The sequence below is a fragment of the Amblyraja radiata genome, chromosome 2 (genome assembly GCF_010909765.2).
Source record: "Amblyraja radiata isolate CabotCenter1 chromosome 2, sAmbRad1.1.pri, whole genome shotgun sequence".
NCBI classification, from domain to species: domain Eukaryota; kingdom Metazoa; phylum Chordata; class Chondrichthyes; order Rajiformes; family Rajidae; genus Amblyraja; species Amblyraja radiata.
In genome coordinates, this window is record NC_045957.1 from 58,781,566 (window position 1) to 58,808,076 (window position 26,511).

General features: G+C 43.3%; 1 protein-coding gene across 7 annotated transcripts in view; it reads left to right on the forward strand.

Moving 5' to 3' along the window:
* Positions 1-26,511, forward strand: part of rbms3 (RNA binding motif single stranded interacting protein 3) — a 1,345,529-nt gene that overhangs the window by 774,859 nt on the left and 544,159 nt on the right. For all 7 annotated transcript variants that reach the window (XM_033047243.1, XM_033047268.1, XM_033047258.1 and 4 more), the window contains one exon: positions 20,634-20,803. In XM_033047243.1, the coding sequence (XP_032903134.1) occupies positions 20,634-20,803 (170 nt within the window). The remainder of the gene's footprint in view (positions 1-20,633; positions 20,804-26,511) is intronic.

The following is a 26,511-nucleotide window of genomic DNA, read 5'->3' on the forward strand; positions in this document are numbered from 1 at the left end:
TGTGTTATTTTCTTTTAACCAATTTACAGGTGATAGTTTTTAATTAAGTGTGCCATTGGAAAGTTCCGATCCACAAGAGTGGAGGAGTTTTCTTTTGAGATGTATTTTGGGAGCGTAAGCAACAGTAGAACATACACAGTAAATAGCAGGATACTGTAATGCATCCAATTATCTCTGAAGGTGACTGGAGAGTTAGAGTGGGTGATGTAGACGGCATATGGGATGCATTTGTCCATTAGCCATGTTAAGGGAAATCAGAGCTGGTTTGCCATGTTACAACTTTATAAAATACTATTTCGATCATACTTGGGCAGTATTGTGTGCAGTTCTGGTCATGGCACTTTCTGAAGGATGTGATTTCACTGGAGAGGATGCAAAAGAGATTCACTGGCGTATTTGATTGAAGCATTTCAGTTATAAGGAGATATTGGATAGGCTGGGTTTTTTTCCTTGAGGTTAAGGGGTGTTCTGAGAGAGCTACAAAATGACGAGGGAAATAGATATTAAGAATCTTGTTCTCTTGTTGGAGGTGTCAGAAAGAAGATGGTATAAGATGAGAGGCAGGAGGCTGAGAGGGAATTTGAGAGTGGCTGGAATTTGGAATGTGGTGCCTGAAGAAAAGGTGAAGAAAGATTCTCAAAACATTCAAGAACTATCTTGACAAGAACTTGTATTGCCATGCACAGAACGCTATGAACCTAATGTTAGCAAATAGGATCAGTCTGGATGGATTAAACGGTTGCATGGATGTGGTGGGATGAAAGGGCCTACTTTTAAGTTATGTGACTCGATAAGAGAATTGTAGATAAGTTGGAAAATAATAATAACCAGGGCTGTAGAGAAAGAAAAGGGTAGTGGATCTCACATATCTCTTTCAAAAAACTAGCATAGGCTGCAAATTCTATGCTGCAAATATCTATGATTTCTGTAGTATTGACGCACTGGTGGGTGAAAGAACACAAAGCTCCAAAAGGTATGAAGGCCTACTGTTGACCTCAACTTATGCTGCTTACAGCTTTGAGTCTTTGTGCCTTTTGAGGTATGTAGAATAATGAAATAAAATGAAGATAGACACAAAAAGCTGAAGTAACTTAACTGATCAGACAGCATCTCCGGAGAAAGGGAATAGGTGGCGTTTCGGGTCAAGACCCTTTTTCTGACTTTCTCCAGCTTTTTGTGTCTATCTTTGGTTTAAATCAGCATCTGCAGTTCCTTCCTACACAATGAAATACAATGATTGGTTAAAACTTTGCACTGGTATTATTGGTATTCGGGTTAAATGAGTTTTGTATAGTTTATTGCCAATACATTGGGCTGGTTTGTTATTGTCACATTCAAAAAGATATTTTTTCCAGTGCTATGTTCAATGAAGTGTGTCTTTATAATTGGATGCCTGCTGATTATAGTTGAGTCTGAATATGTTGTCAAAAATCTGCCTTCATTCAGCACCAGATGTGGTGGTAGATAAATTATGCTGTGCGTGCCACAGACTTTTCACTAAATATGTTCACCTTGTTCATACTGAAGTTCACAAAGACAAAATCTGGCCTGTCTTCAACACATTTATAAAATGTAGATGCGAACATGCTTTATTGATACTTCACAGAAGTGTGAAATTAAACTGTGGTTCCTGACAGAAAAAGAGATAATAATGCATGCCAAATATCTTACTTGTTTTTAAGACAATATATATGCTAAGAACAATACCTTTTAAATGAACAGCTTGTGCAAATCAGTTTGGTTATTTGCTTCATTTTATATTTTACTGACTGCAAAAAATTAATTTGGCCACTTTGAATATCAACTCATTTATGAATTTACAGAGAGTTAATTTTGGATTACAGAATTGTCATTCAAAGAAGAAAATGTGAACTATACATATCTTGGCTGAAGTAAATGCTGATGTAGTTAAAACATTTTATTTGTTCTTTTGATATCTACATGGAATCTTGATGTTATCAGACAATTGATTTGTTTTTGCCTGTTGGATTTTAAATTCTGCTGTATGATTTCCAGCAGCCCTTTCTAGATTCTGCTCCTCTGACCTGACTGTTGAGAAAGTCCTCAGAATATCCAGACTGTTGATATATATATATCCTCGACCAAGTGCGGACTCATCTGCTCCCCCCAAAGCAAGATTCCACCACTCACCCGTTCCCCTAATGCAGGACGTTCCCCCAACGCAATGTTGCACCACTCACGCAAAGCCCCTAACTGCGCAGGTGCGGCTCATTTCTCCTCATCCCCCAGCAATCCCTCCTCCTCCTGTTTACCATCCTTCAATTCCTAGTGAGGGAGGGGTGGTGGAGAGGGAGGGGGGGGATAGAGAGGGAGGGGGTAGAGAGTGAGGGGGTAGAGAGGGCGGGAGGGGGGTAGAGGTAGTGGGAGTGGGTAGAATGGGGGGGGGGGAGGGTAGAGAGGACGAGGGAAGGAGAGGGATGGGGGTAGAGAGGGTGGGAATGAGGGTAGAAAGGGAGGGGCATCTCCTCCACCGCTCCCCATCTCTCTCCTCCCCCCCCCCCCCCCCCCAGCTCCCTCTACTACCCCACTCCCCACCCCATCGCCCTCCCCCTCATTTCCCTCATCCTCCTCCCCTCACTCCCATTCCCTGCCCCAGGACCTACCCAGGTCATAGAGCAGCACCAGGGCCTGGAACACGGCCTGGTTCTCATACTTGGCCCGGCCCTGGCAGAAGACTCCAGCCGTGAGCTCGGCCACCGCCTGGGCTATGACTTCATCTCCGGGCTTGTCCCTGACCACGGACCCAAGCTCGTCCTTGGTTCCAGTGGCGGCTTCTTTTTCGACCTCAGTCACGGCCCCATCCCAAGCCCCGTGCTCGGCCCTCACTCCAGCTCCAGCACCACCCTACCCTGCCGGCGTCGGCAACGGCCGCCATGTGAGCGCTGGAGTCCCCCTCCCTCCCGGAGTGTCCCATCCTGCCTTGCAAGTGCATTGTGACGTCACTCGGGGTTTTTTTTCTGAAATCGGTGAGTTTTCAGGCTGTTTTTAAAACTTTAAACGATTTAAAAGTTAGGAAATATAGGTGGGAATGCAACGGGAAGATGTCTATTGCCTCGACAGGAAAAATGTGAGTAGAATGTGTGAAAATGGGAAAGCTGTGCCCTAGCGTTTAGAAGCAAATAGGAATGAACCAGATTGTGCCAGATGACACACACACACACACGTATACATACACACAGACAAGAGAAGAATTTTAGTAGTATATATATATATATATACACTGTGGCCTGTTTGATTGATTTTTTATTTAATGAATCACAAAATGTGCAGTTTCAGATGAGAGGAAATATTTTGTTATCCATTCTGTACCCCCAAAATGAAAGTAATCAGAACACATTTTAAGCAAAATTCCAAAGCAGATGTACAAATTACGTCAAGTCGAGGTCGTCTTCCTCCAAGATGGATGGAAATATCTCTATTGTGTTTTCTTGCCACCGAGCAATATTTGAGGGAGGGAGAAATCTTTTAAACTATGGAAACAAATTCAGAAAATGCTGAAAATACTTAGCAGATCAGGCAGCATCTGTGGAAAGAGTGAATGTTTCAAGTTGAAGACCCTTCAGCAAAACTGGGAACGAGAGAACAGAAATTGGTTTTGATAAAACTGTCCCTATTGTGTGTAGAATAATATAAGTGTGTGGTGCGGACTCAGTGGGCCAAAGGGCCTATTTCCGCACTGCATCTCTAAACTAAACTAAACGAAACTAGAGAGTGAGGATGCAAACAATGGGACGTGAAAAGAAGTGAATTGCAGGACCACAGCCTATGAAAACTGACAGGGAAAATTTAGGCAATATCACTGATGGATGACGTAGCAGAAAATAAAAACGAGTTAATAGTGTAGAATTGATTATTGAATTTGGAAGACGGACATTAAAAAAAATTAAATGAAGTGCTGTTTGCAAACATATGTTGAATATTGTTCCAGCAATGCATGAGGCCACAGATAGATTGACCAGAGTGGGATATAGAATTAGAGTGCCAATCTGTGTTTGGTTCTGCTAGATAGAGGAGATCATTTTGTAAACACTGGATGTAGTACACTAGAGAAATAGAGGTGAATTATTTTTCTACCAGGAAACAGTATTAAGGTCCCTGCATGATTGGATATGAAAAAAAGTAAACAAACAGGTGTGGCATATTCTGTAGTTGCATGGGAAAGTGCCGTGAGAAGGAAGAGCGGGAGGGGAATGGTTGGGATAGAATAATAGACCAAGAAGTTGCAAAGGGAAATATCCCCCCAAAATGCTAAATGTGAAATTGAAGGAAATTTAGTTTAGCAAGAGAATCAATATTGTAGCTGGCAGAAATTGTGAAGGATGATGCGGTGACAGAAGGGGTAGAAGGTGAGTACCAGAGAAACTCTATCCTTGTTCCATCCAGGTAGACAGGAGTTGAAAGCAGAGGTGCGGGAAATAAAATAAATGTAATCCCCCATATCAATTATGGTAGAGGAATAGCCACAGTTAAGAAAGGAGAAAGATCTATCAGATGTACCTCTGGCGAACGTGTCATAATCAGAGTAAATGCAATGGAAATGTACATTGGAATGGTATCCATACAGGAGGCGAGAATGCTGAACTTTATCATCCATCCCTAAATGTCTAGAATTCATTGGCAGATCTGGATACTCATATAGGTGACAATGGGTTAAGATAGCAGATTTACTTCCAGTGGTGACACTGGATTTTTATGGCAATCCTTAGCTCATGGTTACTGATATTCATGGCAACTATTTATGAGCTTGCAGATTTATTAAATTGCACGGATATGGTAAAGCAGGCTGATAAAGCTGTGCATAAACCCATCTCTGGTGGGTTTAACTCATTTCATTGAATCAGTGATCCAGAATTCTGGCTATACTAGTTCATTAAATTAAGCGCTACACCAGAGTAAATGCTAAGATGACAAGAGAAGTGCAGCAAGTACTATTCAGCACCTCCTGACTCTTTGTAGCTTAACCATTATAAACATGGCATAAGCTTGGATGTGATTGAATACCTCCCATTTATCTGGATGAGCACAGTTTCAACAGTATCTTCCATTCAGGACTAAACAGCCTACCTGATTAACGATGGCATGAAATGTTGATGTTGTCTGTTCCTATGTACCACGAAAAAGCCCTTTAAGATCAAACATAGCAATACTTTAAATGTTTAAGAAGGAACTGCAGATGCTAGAAAATCGAAGGTAACAAAAATGCTGGAGAAACTCAGCGGGTGAAGCTGCACCTATGGAACAAAGGAAATAGGTGAAGTTTCGGGTCGTGACCCTTCTTCAGACTGATGTGGGGGGGGGTGGGGCAGGAAGAAGAAAGGAAGAGGCGGAGACAGAGGGCTGTGGGAGAGCTGGGAAGGGGAGGGGAAAGAAGGAGAAAGCAAGGACTGCCTGAAATTGGAGAAGTCAATGTTCATACCGCTGGTGTGTAAACTGCCCAAGCAAAATATGAGGTGCTGCTCCTCCAATTTACGGTGGGCCTCACTCTGGCCATGGAGGAGGCACAGGACAGAAAGGTCGGATTCGGAATGGGAGGGGGAGTTGAAGTGCTGAGCCACCGGGAGATCAGGTTGGTTATTGCAAACCGAGTGGAGGTGTAGGGTGAAGCAATCGCCAAGCCTACGCTTGGTCTCACCAATGTAGAGCAGCTGACACCTAGAGCAGTGGATGCAATAGATGAGGTTGGAGGAGGTGCAGGTGAACCTCTGCCACACCTGGAAAGACTGCTTGGGTCCTTGAATGGAGTCAAGGGGGGGGGGGTAAAGTGACAAGTGTAGCATTTCCTGCAGTTGCAAGGGAAAATGCCAGGAGATGGGGTGTTTTGGATGGAAAGGGACGAATTACAATACAATACAATACCATTTATTGCCATTTGAACCTCAAATGAAGTTCAAACAAAATTAATTTCTGCAGTCATACAAAAAGAAGAAACATTTAACAAGACACACAATTAACACAATTTACACAAACATCCATCACAGTGAATCTCCTCCTCACTGTTGATGGAAGGCAAAATCATTGTCTCTCTCCTGTTTTCCATTCTTCTCTCAATGTTAAAGCCCCTGGTGGGCGATGGCAAGTCCCGCGGCCGTTAAGGCCTCTCCAGGCGATGTAAGGCCCTGCTCCGGGTCTTGATGTTGGAGCCCCCATCGGGTGGTGGCAAGTCCCGCGGCCGTTAAAGCCGCGCCGGGTCGTTTTCAACCGCACAATTCGGGCGGGAGAAGTTGCTGTTGCGGGAGCTCCGAAAAGCGGTCTCCCACCAGGGACCCGCGAGCTCCTTGACCAGAGCCCCCAGGTTGGAGGCCGCTCCACGGTGTTAGGCCCCAACGACAACGGAGACCCGACAGGGAATAGGTCGAGTCCCCCGTACAGGGAAGAGATTTAAAAGTTTCCCCCACCCCACCACATATACACAGCTAAAACCAATATATAAACTACAACCAAACTATACACTCAACAAGACAAACGGACCGCAGAGGCCATTGCCACGAGGCACCGCCATTTTTCATTTGACCAGGGAGTTGCGGAGGGAGCGGTCTCTGTGGAAAGCCGAATGGGGAGGAGATGGAAAGATGTGGCCAGTGGTGGGATCCCGTTGGAGGTGATGACAATGTCGGAGGGTTATTTGTTGGTAGGGTGGAAGATGAGGACAAGGGGGGCTCTGCCCTTGTTACTAGTGGGGAGATGGGGAGTGAGAGCAGAGTTATGGGGTATAGAAGAGACCCTGGCGAGAGTCTCATCTATAGTAGAAGAGGGGAACCCCCGTTCCCTGAAGAATGAGGACATCTCCGATGTCCTGGTTTGGAACACCTCATCCTGGGTGCAGATGCGGCGTAGACAGAGGAATTGGGAGTAGGGGATGGAGTCCTTACAGGAAGCAGGGTGGGAAGAAGTGTAGTCCAGATAGCCATGGGAGTCAGTAGGTCTGTCATTATATGTCATTATAGTGGGTCTGTCATTATAGATGTCATTAGTCTGTCACCTGCGATGGAGATTGTGAGTTGTAGAAACGGTAGGGAGATGGCGGAAATGGTCCAGGTGTATTTGAGTGCCGGATGGAAGTTAGTGGTGAAATGGATGAAGTCAGTGAGTTCTGTATGGGTACAGGAGGTAGCACCAATGCAGTCGTCTATGTAAGACTTCAAATGGGTGCTTTTCAAACTGAAATTTAAGGTTTAAGTATAAGTGATTCACAGCATTCATGCTGCTAAATTCATTTCCATAGCTTGGGTCTTTTCATTGGATTTAGAAGGAAAGTACCATTGAGAAACATTTAAAGGCTTCATCCATTGTCACAGACCCAAATTTACTTTGGACAAATTGCATAATTAAGGTGTCACTATCTAGGACTGTGTTTGCATTTCTAACATCACCATTTGGTTTAAACATTTCACACCTGCATCGATTTCTGCAAATGAACCAGAAGTGAAGCAGCTGCAGCACAGTAGGAGTTCAACTGAGTGGTAACATTATCCACAATTAACATAGAAATAGATAAACAAACTAGCAGTCAACAGAATCCGGAAGCAGCTGCTGCTTATCACCTTCAATCAATGTGAGTGTTAAATACGGATTTTGAAATTATACAAATGTACACATAAGAATGTAATAGTATTAAGGCTAGTCGTTGCATCCCCTCAATAAAAGAGCCACATTTCACACATGAATAGTATCACTTAGGAAAGGTAACAAAGTGCAGCTGAAGCTTGAAGCTACATTTTGTCTGGAAGGTCGATACTAGAAAACCAAGCTTCAATCATTGTTCACTCACACATGGGCATCTTCAAATCAAAGATCCTCTACCTAGTTGCCAACATCATCTCTTGATAATAAAAGTCTACTCGACACATTGTGTGCATCATAAGTGCTGGGGTCTGCCTAAGAAAAGAGCACTTACAAGGAAGGAGAAACAGCAGGTACAGTTAGCACAGTACCTGGAAACAACAGAGAGGCCTCCATTGTGTCCGGAAAGGGGGACAGAAAAAAATGCTGGAGAAACTCAGCGGGTGAGGCAGCGTCTACGGAGCGAAGGAAATAGGCAACGTTTCAGGCCGAAACCCTTTTTCCGGAAACGTGGCCGACGGGCAGGTCTTCAGGTCAGACTGAAGCGCAGGGGACTTCGGCCCCCTCTCCCTACTATCCTACTGGCCAATGTACAGTCCCTTGAAAGTGAAGTGGAGGACTTAAGAGCAAGGCTGCTTTATCAAAGGGAGCTGAGGGAATGCTCCGAGTTCTGTTTCACAGAGACATGGCTCACCCCCAGCTCCCCAGACTCAGCGGTCCAGCCTGATGGTTTCTCCATCCATCGTATGGATCGTACGCAGGCATCTGGGAAAGGGAGAGGAGGGGGCGTCTGCCTCATGGTCAACTCTGTGTGGTGCTCAGAAGTGACAGTCCTGTCCAACTCCTGCTCTCCACACCTGGAACACCTGGCTGTGAAGTGCAGTCCCTTCTACCTCCCAAGGGAATTCACCTCCATCATCCTGACCGCGGTCTACATCCCTCCCCAGGCTGATGTCCATCTGGCACTGGGGGAGCTGCACACTGTGGTCAATAAGCACCAGATGGCTTACCCCGAGGCATTTACCACCATAGCCGGGAATTTTATCAAAGCCAACCTTAAGAAATCGCTCCCTAACTTCCACCAACATGTCTCCTGCAGCACCCTCGACCACTGCTACACGACCATTAAAGATGCCTATCGCTCTATCCCTCACCCTCACTTTGGTAAATCTGACCATACTACGGTGCTGCTTCTTCCTGCCTACAGGCAGCAATTGAAGAGCACACCCCCAGAGGTGAGGACAGTACAGAGCTGGTCAGAGGGGGGGGGGGGGGGGGGGGGGGGGGGGGGGGGGGGGTGCTGAGGAACAATTCCAGGACTGTTTGGAGTTTGTAGACTGGGCAATGTTCAGGAACTCGGCTACGGACCTGAACGAATACACCACAGTCGTTACAGACTTCATAAAGAAATGTTTGGAGGACTGCATCCCAACAAAATCCTTCTGAGTGTTTCCCGATCAGAAGCCTTGGATAAACTATGAGATCCGCACTCTTCTGAAGACCAGACACCGGGCATTCATGTCTGAAGATACAATGGTCTACAAGAAGTCCAGATATGACCTTGGTAAGGCCTAAAGGGACTTCTGCTCCAAGCTTGAGGATGAGACAAATGTTTGGCAGCTGTGGCGGGGCCTGAATGCAATCACCTCCTACAAGGCAAAATCAGGAGGCAGCTCAAATGTCAGCGAAGCATCACTCGCTGACGAGCTCAAAGCATTTTACGCATGCTTTGACAGGGAGAACACTGATGTGCCTTCCAGAGACCCCATTCACCATGATGGTATTTCGGTCACAGTCACAGAGGTCGACAGTCACAGAGGGGTGAACCCTCGGAAAGCGCCTGGACCTGATGGTATACCCGGTCGTGTTCTAAAAACCTTGGCGGACCAACTAGCTGGAGTATTTACAGACATTTTCAACCTCTCACTTCTGAGGTCTGAGGTCCCCACCCGCTTTAAAAGGGCATCAATAATACCGGTGCACAAGAAGAGTAAGGTGACGTGCCTCAATGACTATCGACCAGTGGCACTAACGTCTGTGGTGATGAAGTGCTTTGAGAGGCTGATCATGGCGCAAATCAACTCATACCTCGACAAAAACCTGGACTCACTGCAGTTCGCTTACCGCCACAACAGATCAACGGTGGATGCGATCTTGCTAGCTCTCCACTCTGCTCTGGACCACTTGGACAACAAAAATTCATATGTCAGGCTGTTATTTATTGACTACAGCTCGGCATTTTATACAATCATCACCTCCAAGCTGGTTACCAAGCTCTCAGAACTGGGTCTCTGCGCATCCCTCTGCAATTGGATCCTCGACTTCCTCATTCACAGACCACAGTCTGTTCGTATTGGTGGAAATGTGTCAGCCTCAATAACAATCAGCACGGGAGCACCTCAAGGCTGCGTGCTCAGCCCCCTGCTGTACTCATTCTATACTCATAACTGCGTAGCCGGTCATAGTGCAAACTCCATCATCAAGTTCGCCGACGATACCACTGTTGTGGGACGTATCACTGATGGGGACGAGTCAGAGTATAGAAGGGAGATCGGCCGATTGACCAAATGGTGCCAGCACAATAACCTGGCTCTCAACACCAGCAAAACCAAGGAACTGATTGTGGACTGGAAGGAGTAGGATGGGGACCCACAGTCCCGTTTATATCAACGGGTTGATTGTGGAAAGGGTCAAGAGCTTCAAATTCCTGGGCGTGCATATCTCTGAAGATCTCTCCTGGTCCCAGAACACTGATTCAAGATTCAAGAGATTCAAGAGAGTTTATTGTCATGTGTCCCTGATAGGACAATGAAATTCTTGCTTTGCTTCAGCACAACAGAACATAGTAGGTATGACTACAGAACAGATCAGTGTGTCCATATACCATTATATAAATATATACACACATGAATAAATAAACTGATAAAGTGCAAATAAACAGATAATGGGCTATTAATGTTCAGAGTTTTGTCCGAGCCAAGTTTAATAGTCTGATGGCTGTGGGGAAGTAGCTATTCCGGAACCTGGTTGTTGCAGTCTTCAGGCTCCTGTACCTTCTATCTGAAGGTAGTGGGGAGATAAGTGTGTGGCCAGGATGGTGTGGGTCCTTGATCATACTTCCAGCCTTTCATTTGGCAATTATAAAGAAAGCACATCAGCGCCTCTACTTCCTGAGAAGGTACGGAGAGTCGGTATGTCAAGGAGGACTCTCTCGAACCTCTACAGGTGCACAGTAAAGAGGCTGCTGACCAGTTGCATCGTGGCTTGGTTCAGCAACTTGAGCGCCCAGGAGCGGAAAAGACTGCAAAAAGTTGTCAACACTGCGCAGTCCATCATCGGCTCTGACCTCCCTACCATCGAGGGGATCTACCGCAGTCGTTGCCTCAAAAAGGCTGGCAGCATCATCAAGGACCCACACCATCCTGGCCACACCACATCTCTCCGCTGCCATCAGGTAGAAGGTACAGGAGCCTGAAATCTGCCACATCCAGTTTCACGAACAGCCTCTTCCCCACAGCCATCAGACTATTAAACTCAACTCAAACAAAAATCTGAACTTTAATAGCCTATTGCACTTTATCTGGTTATTTATGTGTGTATATATATATTCAATGGTATATGGACACACTGATCTGTTCTGTATTAATTTATGCCTACAATATTCTGTTGTGCTGAAGCAAAGCAAGAATTTGATTGTCCTATCTGGGACACATGACAATAAACTCTCTTGAATCTTGAAACTTGAAGGAAAGTACTTAGCACAGCCCATTATATATTAAAATTAAAAAATTTGTGATTTTGGTTAAACATGTGAAGCTGTTCATTTGATAATACCTGCTTTGCGCAGTGTAGGACTTAGGATGTGTACTTTCCTGGAACATAGTACAATATGTTTTTATTGTGTGTATCAATAAATGGAGTGACTCAACAGATTTAGTTCCACGTCCTTATCCTCATCTTAAGAATCTGATTTCTTACTCTTCCATTACTTCGTTAGACTTAAATTGATAATTCAAAGAAACACTAAAAAAATAAAAAAATAGTGTGATACATTAATAATATTACCCATAATTAAGAAGTATTGAGACATCCAAAAACAGATTATTTTCAAAGCATAGAAATTTGTATCCTGGATGTGGGTATCAGACATTGTTTCAGACAATATCCATATTATAAAATCATTAGTCATACAGCACAAATTGACCCTTCGCCCCAACTCGTCCATGAGGACCAAGGTACTTTTAAGCTAGTCCATTTGGTCACATTTGGCCCATGTCCCTCTAACCTTTCCTATCCAAGTGTATTTTAAATCCTATTGTACTGCCTGCTCCAACTACCTCCTCTGGCAGCACATTCTATATATCCACACCCCTCTGAGTGAAAATGCTGTCCCTCAGGTTTCTATTAAATCTTACCCCTTTCACCTTAAACCAATGTCTTCTGGTTCTTGATTCCTCTACCCTGAATAAAAGACTGTGTACTCACCCAATTTCTGTCATGATATTACACACTTTTATAAGATCACCCCTCAGCCTCCTGCACTCCAAGGAGTAAAGTGTTAGCCGGCCCTATAGCTCGTCCCTGGAGTCCTGGCAACATCCTTGTAAACCTCTGCACTCTCTCCAGCTTAATGGCATTCTTCCTGTAGCAGGGTGACCAAAGCTCAACACAATACTTCAAATGTGGCCTCACTAATGTCTTGTACAATTGTAACATAACATTCCAACTTCTGTACTCAATAACCTGACTGACGAAGCTTAATGTACCAAAAGCCTTGTTTCGTACCTTATCTACTTATGACACCACTTTCACCACGTACTTGTACTCCTAGATTCTGCTGCTCTACAACATTCCCCAGTGCCCTGTGAAGGTTCACGCCCTAGTTTGACTTAGCAAAATCCAACACCTTGCACTTTACTGCATTAAATTCCATAAACCATTCCTCAGGTGGAGGCAGGTTCTCTGGATGCTTTCAAGAGAGAGCTAGATAGGGCTCTTAAAAATAGCGGAGTCAGGGGATATGGGGAGAAGGCAGGAATGGGGTACTGATTGGGGATGATCAGCCATGATCACATTGAATGGCGGTGCTGGCTCGAAGGGCCAAATGGCCTACTCCTGCACCTATTGTCTATTGTCATTCCTTACCCCACTTGCCCAGCTGATCAAGATCCTGCTGTAATTTTTGATAACCATGCTGTACCTGATGATGATGAGAAAGTTGGACCTGATGATGAGAATTTTGGATCTGGAAATTGAAGGTACAATTTCAAATTTTACAAGCAAATCAAACATGGAGGAAAACACTAACAACAGATTATATTAATAAACTTGCAAGTTGTAATGATAATATGAACTAACACAAGTGAGATTTGTTACAATTTAGTAGCAAGAGCAAGGCTTTGTTATCTTTGAATAAGAATGGCTTGGAGATGGTAAAAAAAAAAGGATTGACTTATGCAGATTGACAAATCACTAAAGGTTGTGATGCAGGCTGGTAAAGCTATGAAGAAAGTAATTTTAAGATTGTGACCATGCCTTGGGGTAAAGAAATGAAAGATTGAGAAATTATGTTAAAAATACGAAATCTTGCTCTGGCAAGCTTCATTCCAGAACTGAAAAATTAACCAGAAAACAAACCGAAACTTAGGGTTGCAAAGTAGGTAATTAATAAATCATTGAAGAATTTTAGTTACTTCTTTACCCTGAATGGAAAATATATAGGCTTGTTCCCGCTATTAAATAGTTGACGGAAAGAGTATGGATGTATTTCAGAGAGGCCTCAAAAGGGTATGAAGAAAATAGGGAATTCGAATTTTTGGCTGATGAAGTGATTTGGAATGCAGGTGTGGTGCATGAACATTGGTGCGGATCGCTTGAGCTGAATAATGGGTTTTTGTGCTGTAAATGCGATGGTGTGATCATGATACAATTATTAAATTACTAGACGTAACCCAAATTAACAAACCAGAGATATAAATTCAGGTCCCAACAAGATTATTAGCTGAAAAACTAATGTTTTGTGAACACAGTTCTGCCTTATCACATATACCCATTAAATAACACCCATTACATAATGTCCATTACATAACAAGTCAATTTACAATTAGGAAATATGACTATAGGCCAACTGCAATCTGGTTGCCTCTTAACCATTCTCATGACTATTAACTATGCAGAGGGAGGAGGAGGTTGCAAGAATATCCTCTGCAGTTGGGGTCAGCATGGCCAATTAATATACCTGCATTGGATATGAAAGTCAAGCAAATCAACCATGGAAACCTAAATGAGCAAAGGAAAAACATGCAAACTCCACATAGCCAGTAGCCAAGATGAGGATCAATCTTAGTTCACTGGAGCTGTGAGGCCTACTATGTTGTCTCACAAAAGCCAGCTTTCAGCCAATTTGATTCACTATATGATGTTAAGAAACAGTGAAGGGTATGGGACCAGCACTGATGTCCTGTATTCCAGTAGCAGCAGTCTCTAGCCAGTCTATTCCAGTTCCGGATAAAATGCTAGCATCTACCTGACAATGTGAAAAAATGGCAGGATATATCTTGTTCACAAAAGATTGGATAGATCTAATACAATTATGACCCAATGAATACTGTCCACCTTTGCTTTGTAGCCCATTTTAGCATGGAAGCATTGCCACGATCTACCAATGGTATCCATCTCATTGTTTTGTGACTTCAACTTAGTCCAAAATTCCCTCTTGGCATTCTTAATGCCTCTGCGAAAATCATAGATAGATTTTTTCTATTGCTCGGGATGACTTGACTTGAATACTGCAGACGTGGACTTCACCAGGGAGTGAACCTTGCAGTTCATCCATGGTTTCAGGTTGGGGAATACATGTTTTGTCTTCTTTCGTACACAGTCCTCTACCTAATTGCTGATAAGGTCTGTGACAGCAGTGGCATTATCATGTAGATTACTGCAAATTAATTGAATACAGACCAGTTCCACCAACTCAAAGCAGTTGCAAAGGGATCTTTTTCTTCGGACTAGCACTTCATGGCTTTCCCTACCGGATCTTCTGGCTTCAGTTTCTGCTTTGAGCAGGGAGTAAAAGCAGAGCCAGGTGATCAGATTTACCAAAGTGTCGTCTGAGAATGGAGCATTATGCATTTTTTTTGGTTGTGTAGCTGTGGTTGAGGGTATATTTGCCCTCTGTTTGCACAGGAGACATGCTGATAGTATGTTGGCAACACAATTGAGATTGGCCTGATTGAATTCCCTGGCAATAATGAACAAGGCCTCAGCTTAATTCGTTTCAAGGCTATAGGTGACCACACTGCAGTTCCATCGACCTTGGATGGGTTGTAGACTGCAATCAGAATAGCCAAAGCAAATTTCCGCAGCAGGTAGGATGGACGACACTTTACAGTAAGATATTCTAGTTCTAGGGAGCAGGAGGCATTTTGTTGTCCAGTTTGATCATAGAAGATACTCAAGACTATGCTAGAAGAAAGAGGATGTTGCATGAAGATGACAGAAATGATTTGCTTGTTTCTGCAGATTCATAGTACTGGGCTAATTTCACCAAAAAAGCCAATTGCTGTTGCAGCTATTATAAACAGTATGCCACTTTTCTAACAGTCCCTGAAGCCAAATGTAGCAATGGCAGAGAGCTGGAAATTGGATATGTATCTGAGTTACACCTCCCTTCTATCATTAATACTGTTGCAAAGGGACCAAAGGGCATTACTTCCCAGGTTAACAAAGGCAACACATTGGGCAGGGTGGAGGTATCTCAATACACTTCCCTGCTTATTTTTCTGATGATAGATGAAGCAAACAAAAACAATATAGCTCTTATTGTCTGTCTGAAAAAGATATAGTTGTTGTGGTTCTTACTGCTGATGTCAACTTTAGTGTAATGCCTTTTATTCACATTCTGTTGTAATATTTTTCTCATTAAAAATAAATAATAAAGATGTCTTTCAAAATACTTGTAAAGTCATGAATATCAATAAACTGTAAGCTTGTTTTTTGTTAGACGCCGAAGTGTAAGTTCTGGGCAAATGTTCTTTTAGACCACCCAGAAGCAGAGGTTTTGAACGTGTCAAACATAATTGAAATTCAGGCAAATCCAGCGTTCACTGTTGGTGTGCTTTCTTGACAATCTCTTGATTGAAAAGCATGGCGAGACGGTGAAGTGAGTGAACTAAGTTGTTTGTTCTGTCAAGCTACTTAAAGGGCCAATATGTTTCAAGTTGTTCAGAATTAGATCTACAAACCTGTGGGAAAATCCTTTTGCCATGAAACAATTATGAGAAACAAGAAAATTACAACTTTTTCAATTACCTTTCCTTGATACAGTTTCATAGATGTTAGCGGCACAGACACGGGTCATTGAACAATATCAGTAAATAACTATCTTTTGCATCCTTAGGTCATAATTGGGTTGGTCAATTCTTGGATTGTTTGATGATACTTTATTTATTTTGATGTTAAATTGATTTTTTTGGATGTAAGACTTGATCACAGACTCACTATTACCAGCTCTATTCTTTATCCATGAGAAATATGGCCTAAAAAAGACCGATTGCAGATATACCCCGGAACTTGTTTCTAAATCTATATACACCATGTAAATTTAAAGGGCATTATTAATGAAAAACAGCTAGCAATTCTCATTTTTTGAGAGATAAATGCTTTACTTTTTCAAGTTGTCATTGAAAGAGTAGCTTTTTTATTTTGTTGAAGTTCTCTTATTGAATCAGTGAAAATGGAAATACATTATAGTCTCAGTTTATTAAATTACTGTTGTATTACCATCAGCCTCCTACATTTCTCACTGCCTGTTTTCATGTATTGAGCTGGTCATTGGAGATATAATGCAATTTAATAATAAGAATCTTCCAGGAGAAAAATAATACAGATTTGCAAACCATCGAGGATGCAAGCTAAAATTTAAGTGTGGTCAACATCAGAAAACTTACTTTGCCATTCAAATATGAATCAGTCTTTGTAGCGTGGGCACTATAGATAGTTAGAAAAGCACTTAAATCATCTCAATCTGTTTCCAGAACTAGACTGATGTGATTAACATTTCCAGATACACAGTTTGAGTAATCCTAATTCAAATCTCATAATTGACCCACATTCACAGATGCATATCCCATAATTCAGTATTGATTGACATTGTAAGTCTCAATCAAAGAGTTCAGAAGAAATCAAGATTGTAAAAAATAAAAATGTCCAGCTGACTAAAAATGGAACAGTCATAGATACACACATCATGGAAACGGGCTCTTTGGCCCAACTCATACTTGCCGATCAAAATGTCTATCCAAGCTGGTCCCATTTGGCCCAAATCTCACTAAATATTTTCAATCCATGGAACTGCTATTCTGATCCCTTAAAGTTATGTTTAAAGTATTTTGTAAGTGCATGGAGGACAATACTTTACCATAGACCTAACCATGCTACATTTGATCTGAAATTATCCAACAGTGACCTGGTGTAGGGCATGTTCATAAAACAGAAAAGTTGTCGATTGAGAGCAGAGCTACCCTTCTTTCTTTATCTTTTGGTGTATTGTATCAATCTTTGAGTTGGATGTTCAGCCATGATCATATTGAATGGCGGTGCAGGCTCGAAGGGACGAATGGCCTACTCCTGCACCTATTTTCTATGTTTCTATGATTTGCTGAATTATCCCCATGTTCTTTGGAAACTGGTTTAAATGATCCTTTATTTGCTTCACAGTCATGTCCACTCACCTGAAAGTGTGAGGAATATAGGTTGTGGGAACTGGGGCATATAGGTACACCACATGCTGGGTGAAAAGTATACATAATCAGAATAATTTTTTCAAACATGCGGTTGGGAATTTTTGGCATTTTGTACACCAGACAGTCAAAGACTATGTTCAAGATACATATCAATATATTTTTCGCTGTTCAGAGAATCAAGCGGAGCGGGATTAGTGCAGAATAGAGGTGTTAATGTAGAAGATCAACCATGATACTGAATGGTGGAGCAATCATGAGGATTGATTGGTCTACTTTGTTTCTCATAACACTCATTAAATGTACAGAGAAAGAAAATTAATGGAATGATATGTCCTGTGAATATTGAAACATATATATTGTATTTATGCGTAATTTAAGAATCAGGTGTTTTGGGGAAAAGTTCAAAGGAAAGTTGGTGTCATGCTTATGTAATGCAAATTTTAAGTGGAACGAAGTGTCATATTGTAAATTATATTTGGCTGCCATGTATTATATATTTTGTAGATGCTGCGAATAAGTTATTTAATTAATTGAAAAGCATAGCATGGAAACAGGCTCTTCAGCCCACCAAGTCCTCGTTGACGCTGTTCTCATTTGTTCTAAGTAATCCCACTGTCACATCCACTCCCTTCACACTAAGGGCAATTTACAAATGCCAATTAATCTACAAACCTACATGTCTTTGGGATGTGGGAGGAAACCAAAGCACCTGGAGGAAACCCATGCAGTCACAGGGAGAATGCGCAAACACCACATAGACAGCACCCAGACATATTGAACCAAGGTCTCTTGCACTTTGAGGCAGTAGCTCTACCAGCTGTGTCACTGTGCCAACCATGACCAGGTTATGTTTTGGTAATTTAAATAAAATAAGCTTTCAAACCACAGCAATGCATCCTATGAGAAAGTTCTTTAGTAACTTGTCAGTTTCTTTGTTGAACTAAATTAAGGCGCATGTTGCAATCAAAAGCGCTTGAACAATTGGTTGGGAAGAAAGCAAAACTGTAAGAAAGACGACTGCGCCTCCTTTTCAAACTCCAAAAGGCTTTTGACAAGGTGCCACATAAGAGACTATTGCTAAAAATAAAAAATTATGGGATTGGGGGTAATATATTAGCATGGGTAGAGGATTGGCTAACAAATAGGAAGCAGAGAGTGGGGATAAATGGTTCATACTCGGGATGGCAACCGGTAACTAGCGGGGTTCCGCAAGGGTCGGTGCTGGGACCCCAGTTGTTCACAATTTATATAAATGATTTGGAGGAGGGAACCAAGTGTAATATATCAAAATTTGCGGACGATACAAAAATGGGAGGAAAAGTAGGGGATGAGGAGGATAGGAAGAGTCTGCAAAAGGATATAGATAAGCTAGGTGAGTGGGCAACAACTTGGCAGATGAAATTTAATACTAATAAATGTGAAGTCATTCACTTTGGGAAAAAAAATGATAGGGCAAGTTATTTTCTAAATGAGGAGGAGCTGCGTTGTAATGCAACGCAAAGGGATCTAGGGGTATTAGTACATGAATCACTAAAAGTTAGTATGCAGGTGCAGCAAGCAATCAGGAAGGCCAATGGAGTTTTGGCCTTTATTGCTAGGGGGATTGAGTATAAAAACACGGAGGTCTTGCTGCAGCTGTACACAGTATTAGTGAGACCACATTTGGAATACTGTGTACAGTTCTGGGGTCCATACTTAAGAAAGGATGTACTAGCCCTGGAGGCAGTGCAGCGAAGGTTTACAAGATTGATTCCTGCAATGAGGGGATTGACATATGAGGAAAGGTTGAGTAGGCTGGAACTCTACTCTTTGGAGTTTAGAAGAATGAGAGGCGATCTCATTGAAACATATAGGATCGTGAGGGGCCTTGATCGGGTGGATGCACCGAGGATGTTCCCAATGATCGGGGAAACTAGAACTAGGGGACATAGTTGCAGAATAAGGGGGGGCTCTTTTAAAACTGAGATGAGGAAGAACTTCTTCACCCAGAGGGTGGTTAATTTATGGAATTCACTGCCCCAGGGAGCAGTGGAAGCAGAAACTTTAAATATATTTAAGACTAAAATAGATGTTTTTTTAGCTGCCAAGGGGATAAGGGGCTACGGGGAGAGGGCAGGGATATGGACCTAGGTATGGTTAGTATAGTAAGACCTGAGTGATCTCCTGGACAAGTGTCGATCGCCTGGATTGGGGTCGGAGAGGAATTTCCCGGATTTTTTTCCCGAATTGGACCTGGGTTTTTATCCGGTTTTTTGCCTCCCCCAGGAGATCGCGAGGTTCTTGGGGTGGAGAGGGGTGATAGCGGTATAAAGGGGAGGGTAGTGTCTTGTGTTCTGTGTCTTGTGTCTACTGTTTGTGGGTAAGTGTGTCTGTTTAGTGTTCAGCCATGAGCGAATGGCGGTGCGGGCTCGACGGACCTGGTGGTCTACTCTCGCACCTACTTTCTATGTTTCTATGTTTCTATGCTGAAGTAGGTAGCACAAAGGCTCTTTTGGGAAAATGTCATAATCTGCCTCGCCTCCCCCAGACATTGTATATCAAGGGTATGAAAATTGTGTAAGGACCTTACCTCTTAGATTATTTGTTCAGAAAATAGAGAAAAGGAAAAATGTATATGATATAAACATTATTAAGTGGAATGATATATCTTATACTGAGAATGGTGGTAATATGGCAGTCGCGGTGGCACAGCGGTAGATTTACTGCCTTACAGCAAAATGCAGCGCCAGAGACCCGGGTTTGATCCCGACTACAGGTGCTGTCTGTATGGAGTTTGTACGTTCTCCCCATGATCTGCGCGGGTTTTCTCCAAGATCTTCAGTTTCCTCCCACACTCCAAAGACGTACAGGTTTGTAGGTTAATTGGCTTGTTTAATTGGCTCGATAAAAATGTAAAATTGTCCAAGTTGGCGATATGCACAGTACTGTCCTGCTGACTACAAAATTCAGAAGGTTCAGAAGGTATGAATGCTGTTCAATATAAATTTGCTAATTTTATAAAATGTAAATTTAGTAAGTGATACGCTTATTTGTAATATCTCCGGTTCAATGAGATAAGCTATCTATTTCATGATTGCATAAGCCTTTGACAACATGGTATTCGATGTACTGTTACAAATTTGTCATTTAAATAATTTTGCCACTATGAGACTAATTCCAGCAATCTACAGTGTAAGATCTGGAGAATGCACTACCAATATAAAGATAACAGGTTTTCCAGCAAGTGCATTTCATGTGTATAAGATAAATATAATTGAACAATAAATATTGTCTGGTTTTCTCATATGTTTGCAATGTTTTTAATTTCAGCAATCCTATGCACCAGCTCCCCACCCTATGGCTCCTCCCAGTCCGAGCACAAACAGCAGCAACAACAGCAGCAACAACAGTGGTGGCGAGCAGCTGAGCAAGACAAATCTGTACATTAGGGGCCTTCCACCAGGCACGACCGACCAGGATCTTATCAAGCTCTGCCAGCCGTAAGTGCCTTCATTCATTTCCTTTATTCTTGAAAATTATTTTCAAGGAAGCAGATATGTCCTTCATCCAAAGAAAACATATGGGATACTGTCATTTACTTTTCCATCCAAGGTTATTGTTTAGAGCTCAGTAATGACTATCACCTTCTGCCTAAAATATGTCAAATATGAAATATTTCCTCATGTAATGCCTGCATGTTTGAGCATCTACCATTGAAATGTTAAAACGTATTTCAGGTTACGATCACCTATTTTCTCAGGGCTTTGAGGAATATATGTTGATGTGCAGTTTTTTGGGGATTTTACTGAATTGGTGTTATTTTATTTGTTGATCAGTTAGAAATTAATATATGCAATTCATTGCATGTATAGAAAAAAAACCAGATTTTGCTAGAAATACTCAGCAACAGTATCCAGGAAACACCTATTTAAGCGATTTTTGGGGGGTTATTGTGCCAAAAAATATTCAAAATAAAATAAATTTTAAGATGCAAACAAAGAAGGGTAGGAAGGAAAGAACAGAGAGAAAGGTTTGTGCTTTGCTGGAAAGGAGAGAGTGAATTTTAAAATGATAATCAAAGCAACAGGGATAGTAATAGGAGTAATGAGGAAACAAAATACTATCTGAAATAGTTGAATGTCATGTAAAATCTGAAAAGCAGAAATATTCCCTTTCAAAGGAATTTCAGATCATTACAGAACAGGTGGCCATTTCAACCACTGAGATGTACTGGCGCCGGATAAGAGATATCTGGCTTGGATTCTTTGTTCTCCCTCTCCCCACAAGCCTGCAGAGAAGATAGGTATCTCTTATTCTTTGTAACCAAAAAGCTGAGAGCCAGGATAGGAGTGTGATGGATAATTTAAATTGAAATACCACTTTATACTCCCAAATTGGTGGCTCGGGCCTCTGCCTCCTGCACAATGAAGAGAGCTGATGGAATGTTTATGTGAAGAACTAAACTGCTACCAAATGAACCAAAAACATGCAATGCACATGTTCCTCTAGTTGGATAGGTTTGTCTAATAAACACTGTGCCATTTGCGCTAATAATGCATTGACAATTTGATAAATTAACTTCACAAGACATAGATCACAATAATTGGCCTGTGTATTTCACATTTAGACATAGGAATGACCCATGGTTCTTCACCGTTGACCAAAACAGCTGCTGATAGTTGTAGGTCTGAATTTAAGATATGGATGGAATTGAAACTATTGTGATGAGCGCTACGATTAAATAGCCTATTGTTTTTCTCTTCCATGGAGTATAAATAAATAATGGCCATTTGCACAATACTGTGGATGGCAAACCCTAAAAAGATTAGTGGTTTGACTTTAAGGAAAGACTCAGTTATATTACACCTTATCATTACTTGACAAACTTAGAGTACATTATTTCAAAGTACAGTTACTAATGTTTTGTAGGCTAGCATGTTAAACATTCTTGATAAAATAGGAACACTTAGATAAATGGCCAGTTAATCGTTTTCTGACCATGTTAGTTGAAGAAGGGTGGACATGGGTTGAATTCTTCTCTGGATTTTCAGTTTTTGTTTACAAAGTACCTTATGCATGTTAACATCAATTTGAAAGGACAAGACTGGTAAATGGGGCTTTGGTTGTCTCATCCAAAAATCCTCCATTGAAAGAAATACTCCTGTCAACTTGCCTTATCTGCTGAACTCTCAACAACGAGAATGATAACATTTGAATCAGATGACATTTTTGTTCAGTAACAAATATGATTGCTGATCTGACTCCCTTGTACTATTCTGGAAATTCTAATATTGTAAAATGCAATGCAATAGACAATAGACAAGAGATGCAGGAGTAGGCCATTTGGCCCTACGAGCCAACACTGCTATTCACTGTGATCATGGCTGATCATCCACAATCAGTACCCCGTTCCTGCTTTCTCCCCATACCTCTTGTCTCTGCTATCTTTAAGAGCTCTATCTAACTCTCTCTTGAAAGCATCCAGAGAATCAGCCTCCACTGCCTTCTGAGGCAGAGAATTCCACAGATTCACAACTCTCTAGGTTTAAAAGTTTTTCCTCATCTCCATTCTAAATGGCCTAACCCTTATTCTTAAATTGTGGCCCCTGGTTCTGGATTCCCCCAACATCGGGAACATGTTTCCTGCCTCAAGCGTGTCCAATCCTTTAATCATCTTATATCTATCTATCAATACTATTACTAAAACTCTCATCTTGTCTGCGTTGTAATTAAATTTGTGCAAAAACGCTACCCTATATCGCCAGGATTTTTTCGCCACCTTACTGTTGTCCTCTACTCCAAGACACCAAGTTTTGTTCCGATTGGTGAAATATGAGAAAAGTTACGAAGGTTTAAAAAATCATGAAATCAGCAGATTGGTCTTCTCGCCTGTCAGCCATCATGAAGGTAACGCCCCTTCCGGCACCCGCTGGAGAAAAAAATCCCGGAGGTGGGGCTGAGTATACAAGCTGTGCTAATTGAGTCCGCAAGAGTTGTAGTCATAAAAGCCGCTGTGTGGAGTCGGGAAAGCCACTGTGTGGAGTCGGGAAAGCCGCTGTGTGGAGTCGGGAAAGCCGCTGTGTGGAGTCGGGAAAGCCGCTGTGTGGAGTCGGGAAAGCCGCTGTGTGGAGTCGGGAAAGCCGCTGTGTGGAGTCGGGTGAGCGATGTGTGGAGTCGGGAAAGCCACGTGTGGAGTCGGGAAACCCGTTGTGTGGAGTCGGGAAAGCCGTTGTGTGGAGTCGGGAAAGCCGCTGTGTGGAGTCGGGAAAGCCGCTGTGTGGAGTCGGGAAAGCCGCTGTGTGGAAACGGGAGGTGCTGTGTGGTGCCGCGGCCGGTGGCCGCTGAGTGGAGACTACCCCCGACTCCCCCACACACCCCCTCCCCCACACACCCCCTCCCCTTTATCCATCCCCCCTTCCCCCCACCCCCCACACCACCCCACCCCCATACCACCGCACCCACCACCCCTCCCACATCACCCTCCCACACCACCCCCCACACCACCTCCTCACCCCAACACCACAACCCCCCCACACCACTGCCCCCCCACACCACCTCCCCTTTATCCCTCCCCCATTCCTCCCCCCTTCCCCCCTAGCCCCCACACCACCCCACCGCCATACCACCCTACCCCTCCCACACCACCCCCTCCCTTCACACCACCCCCTCCCCTCACACCACCCCCCCACACCACCCCTCCACCCACACTATCCCTCCCCCCCACAACACCCCTCCCCCACACCACCCCCCCCCCCCCCACACCCCCCTCACTCCCCCCCACCCCACACCTCCCCTCTCACACACCCCCCACCCCCACCCCCCCCTCCCCACACCCCTCTCCCTCCCCCTCCAATGGGTTGCAATGGGGGACCAGGCCTCCCGTGTGAATGGGACCCAATGGGTCCCACTTAGTCTAGTGTTTCAATAAGAACCCTCTCATCCTTCTAAATTCCAGTGTACACAAGCCCAGTTGCTCCATTCTTTCAATATATGACAGTCCCGCCATCCCGGGAGTTAACCTCAGGAACCAACGCTGCACTCCCTCAATAGCAAGAATGTCCTTCCTCAAATTTGGAGACCGAACGTGCACGCAGTGTGGTCTCACTATGGCCCTGCACAACTGCAGAAGGACCTATTTGCTCCTATACTTAACTCCTCTTGTGATGAAGGCTACCATGCCATTAGCATTGTTCACTGTCTGCTGTAACTGCATGGTTACTTTCAGTGACTGATGTACAACTACACCCAGATCTCATTGTACTTCCCCTTTTCCTAACTTGACACCATTCATATAATAATCTGCACTCCTGTTCTTGCCACCAAAGTGGATAACCTCACATCTATCCACATTATGCTGCATCTGCCATGCATCTGCCCACTCACCCAACCTGTTTAAGTCACCCTGCATCCTCATAGCATCCTCCTCACAATTCCCACTGCCACCCAGCTTTGTGTCGATAGATAGATAGATAGATAAATACTTTATTAATCCCCCTATTCAGGGGAAATTCTGATGTCCATGCAGCACACCAATAAAAAATACAACACAGTATTCACAAAAGAATTCAACACCAAAACATCCCCCCACAGTGATTCCCACTGTGGGGGAAGGCACAAAGTCCAGTCCCCATCCTTTTGTCCACCTTGGGCCTATTGAGGCCTCCACAGTCGCCGCCACGGCGCCCGATGTTCTCGCCGGGTGATGGTACGCCGGCGTCGGGAGAACCCCCAGCAGCTTGGGGTGCCAGGAACGACCGCCTTCCCACCGGAGCCTGCGGCTTCCAAGCCAACAGACCACGCCAGACGGAGCTCCGCACACTGGTGATCTCGGCGAGATGTGAGTTCAAAAAAGTTCAAACGTCGCAGCCGGCCGCTCCGCAGCTGGCGGCTCCACGATGTTTTTTTTCTCGGCGGTCCCAGCATACTGGAGTCCCAGCGCGGCGACCCAGGAAAGGCATCGCCCGCTCCGCAATAGCGCTCCAGCGCTGCACTGCCGCCAAAGCCGATGTTCTGCGCCGCCAACGCCGATGTTCTGCGCCGCCGCCAACGCTGATGTTCTGGCCAGGTCCCCACAGGGAAACGTCGCTCCAGGACCCGCTGGTAGGCCGCGAGGACAGGTCGAAGACGCTGCTCGGAGGAAGGCAACCCCTCCGACCAGGTAGGGACTTAGAAAAGCAGTTTCCCCCTTCCCCCCCACCACCCCCCACACATAAAAGATTTAGACCCCCTGACTGTACATTTAACGTACTAAAAATAATAAAAAAGAAGGGGAAAAAACTGACAGCTGCAGGACAGGCAGCCGTTCAGGACAGCGCCTCCTCCGGAGGCAAAGTTGCTAATGTTACTTTAATCCTTTCTTCTAAATCATTAATGTATATTGTAAATAGCTGCGGTCCCAGCACCGAACCTTGCGGTACTCCACTAGTCACTGGCTGCTATTCTGAAAGGGACCCCTTAATCCCTACTCTTTGTTTCCTGTCTGCCAACCAATTTTCTATCGATGTCAGTACCCTACCCCCAATACCATATCCTCCAATTTTGCCCACTAATCTCCTATGTGGGACCTTATCATAGGCTTTCTGAAAATCCAGGTACACTACATTCACTGGCTCTCCCTTGTCCATTTTCCTAGTTACATCCTCAAAAAATTCCAGAAGATTAGTCAAGCATGATTTCCTCTTCGTAAATTGATTCACTCTCCAAATAGAACTTGTTGTCACCTTATGGCGGAAGGTAAACAGTCATATTGCTTCTATATATTAAAAAAATGATCAGAATGATCAAGCAAGCTCTCTTAACTGTACAATTTAACAGTTATTATTTTAATAGCAGAAAAATATATTTATAAACTGATTATATATATATATATATATATATATATATATATATATAGCTCTTGCAAATAAAGGAGCTAGTAATATTTTCACATGTGAGGCTGTGTTATTCTTTCTTTTACATAGCACAGAAGGGCAAACAGTCTGTCATGTTTTCAGATGACATGTTTCCGTCTCTCTTCATTTAATTTCCTATATTGCCTTTGAAGTCATGTGTGAGTGTTTTAAGTTCAAAGAGGTTCTGGTGAGATGTTTAACTTCAATACAAAATTATAGTCTTCAGAGAAGCCCTTTTACAATGACATAGATTACAGGTAATAACAGGCCATTGGAATTAATGTACAAACACTTCTGTCTTTTATCTGTTGAAGGTC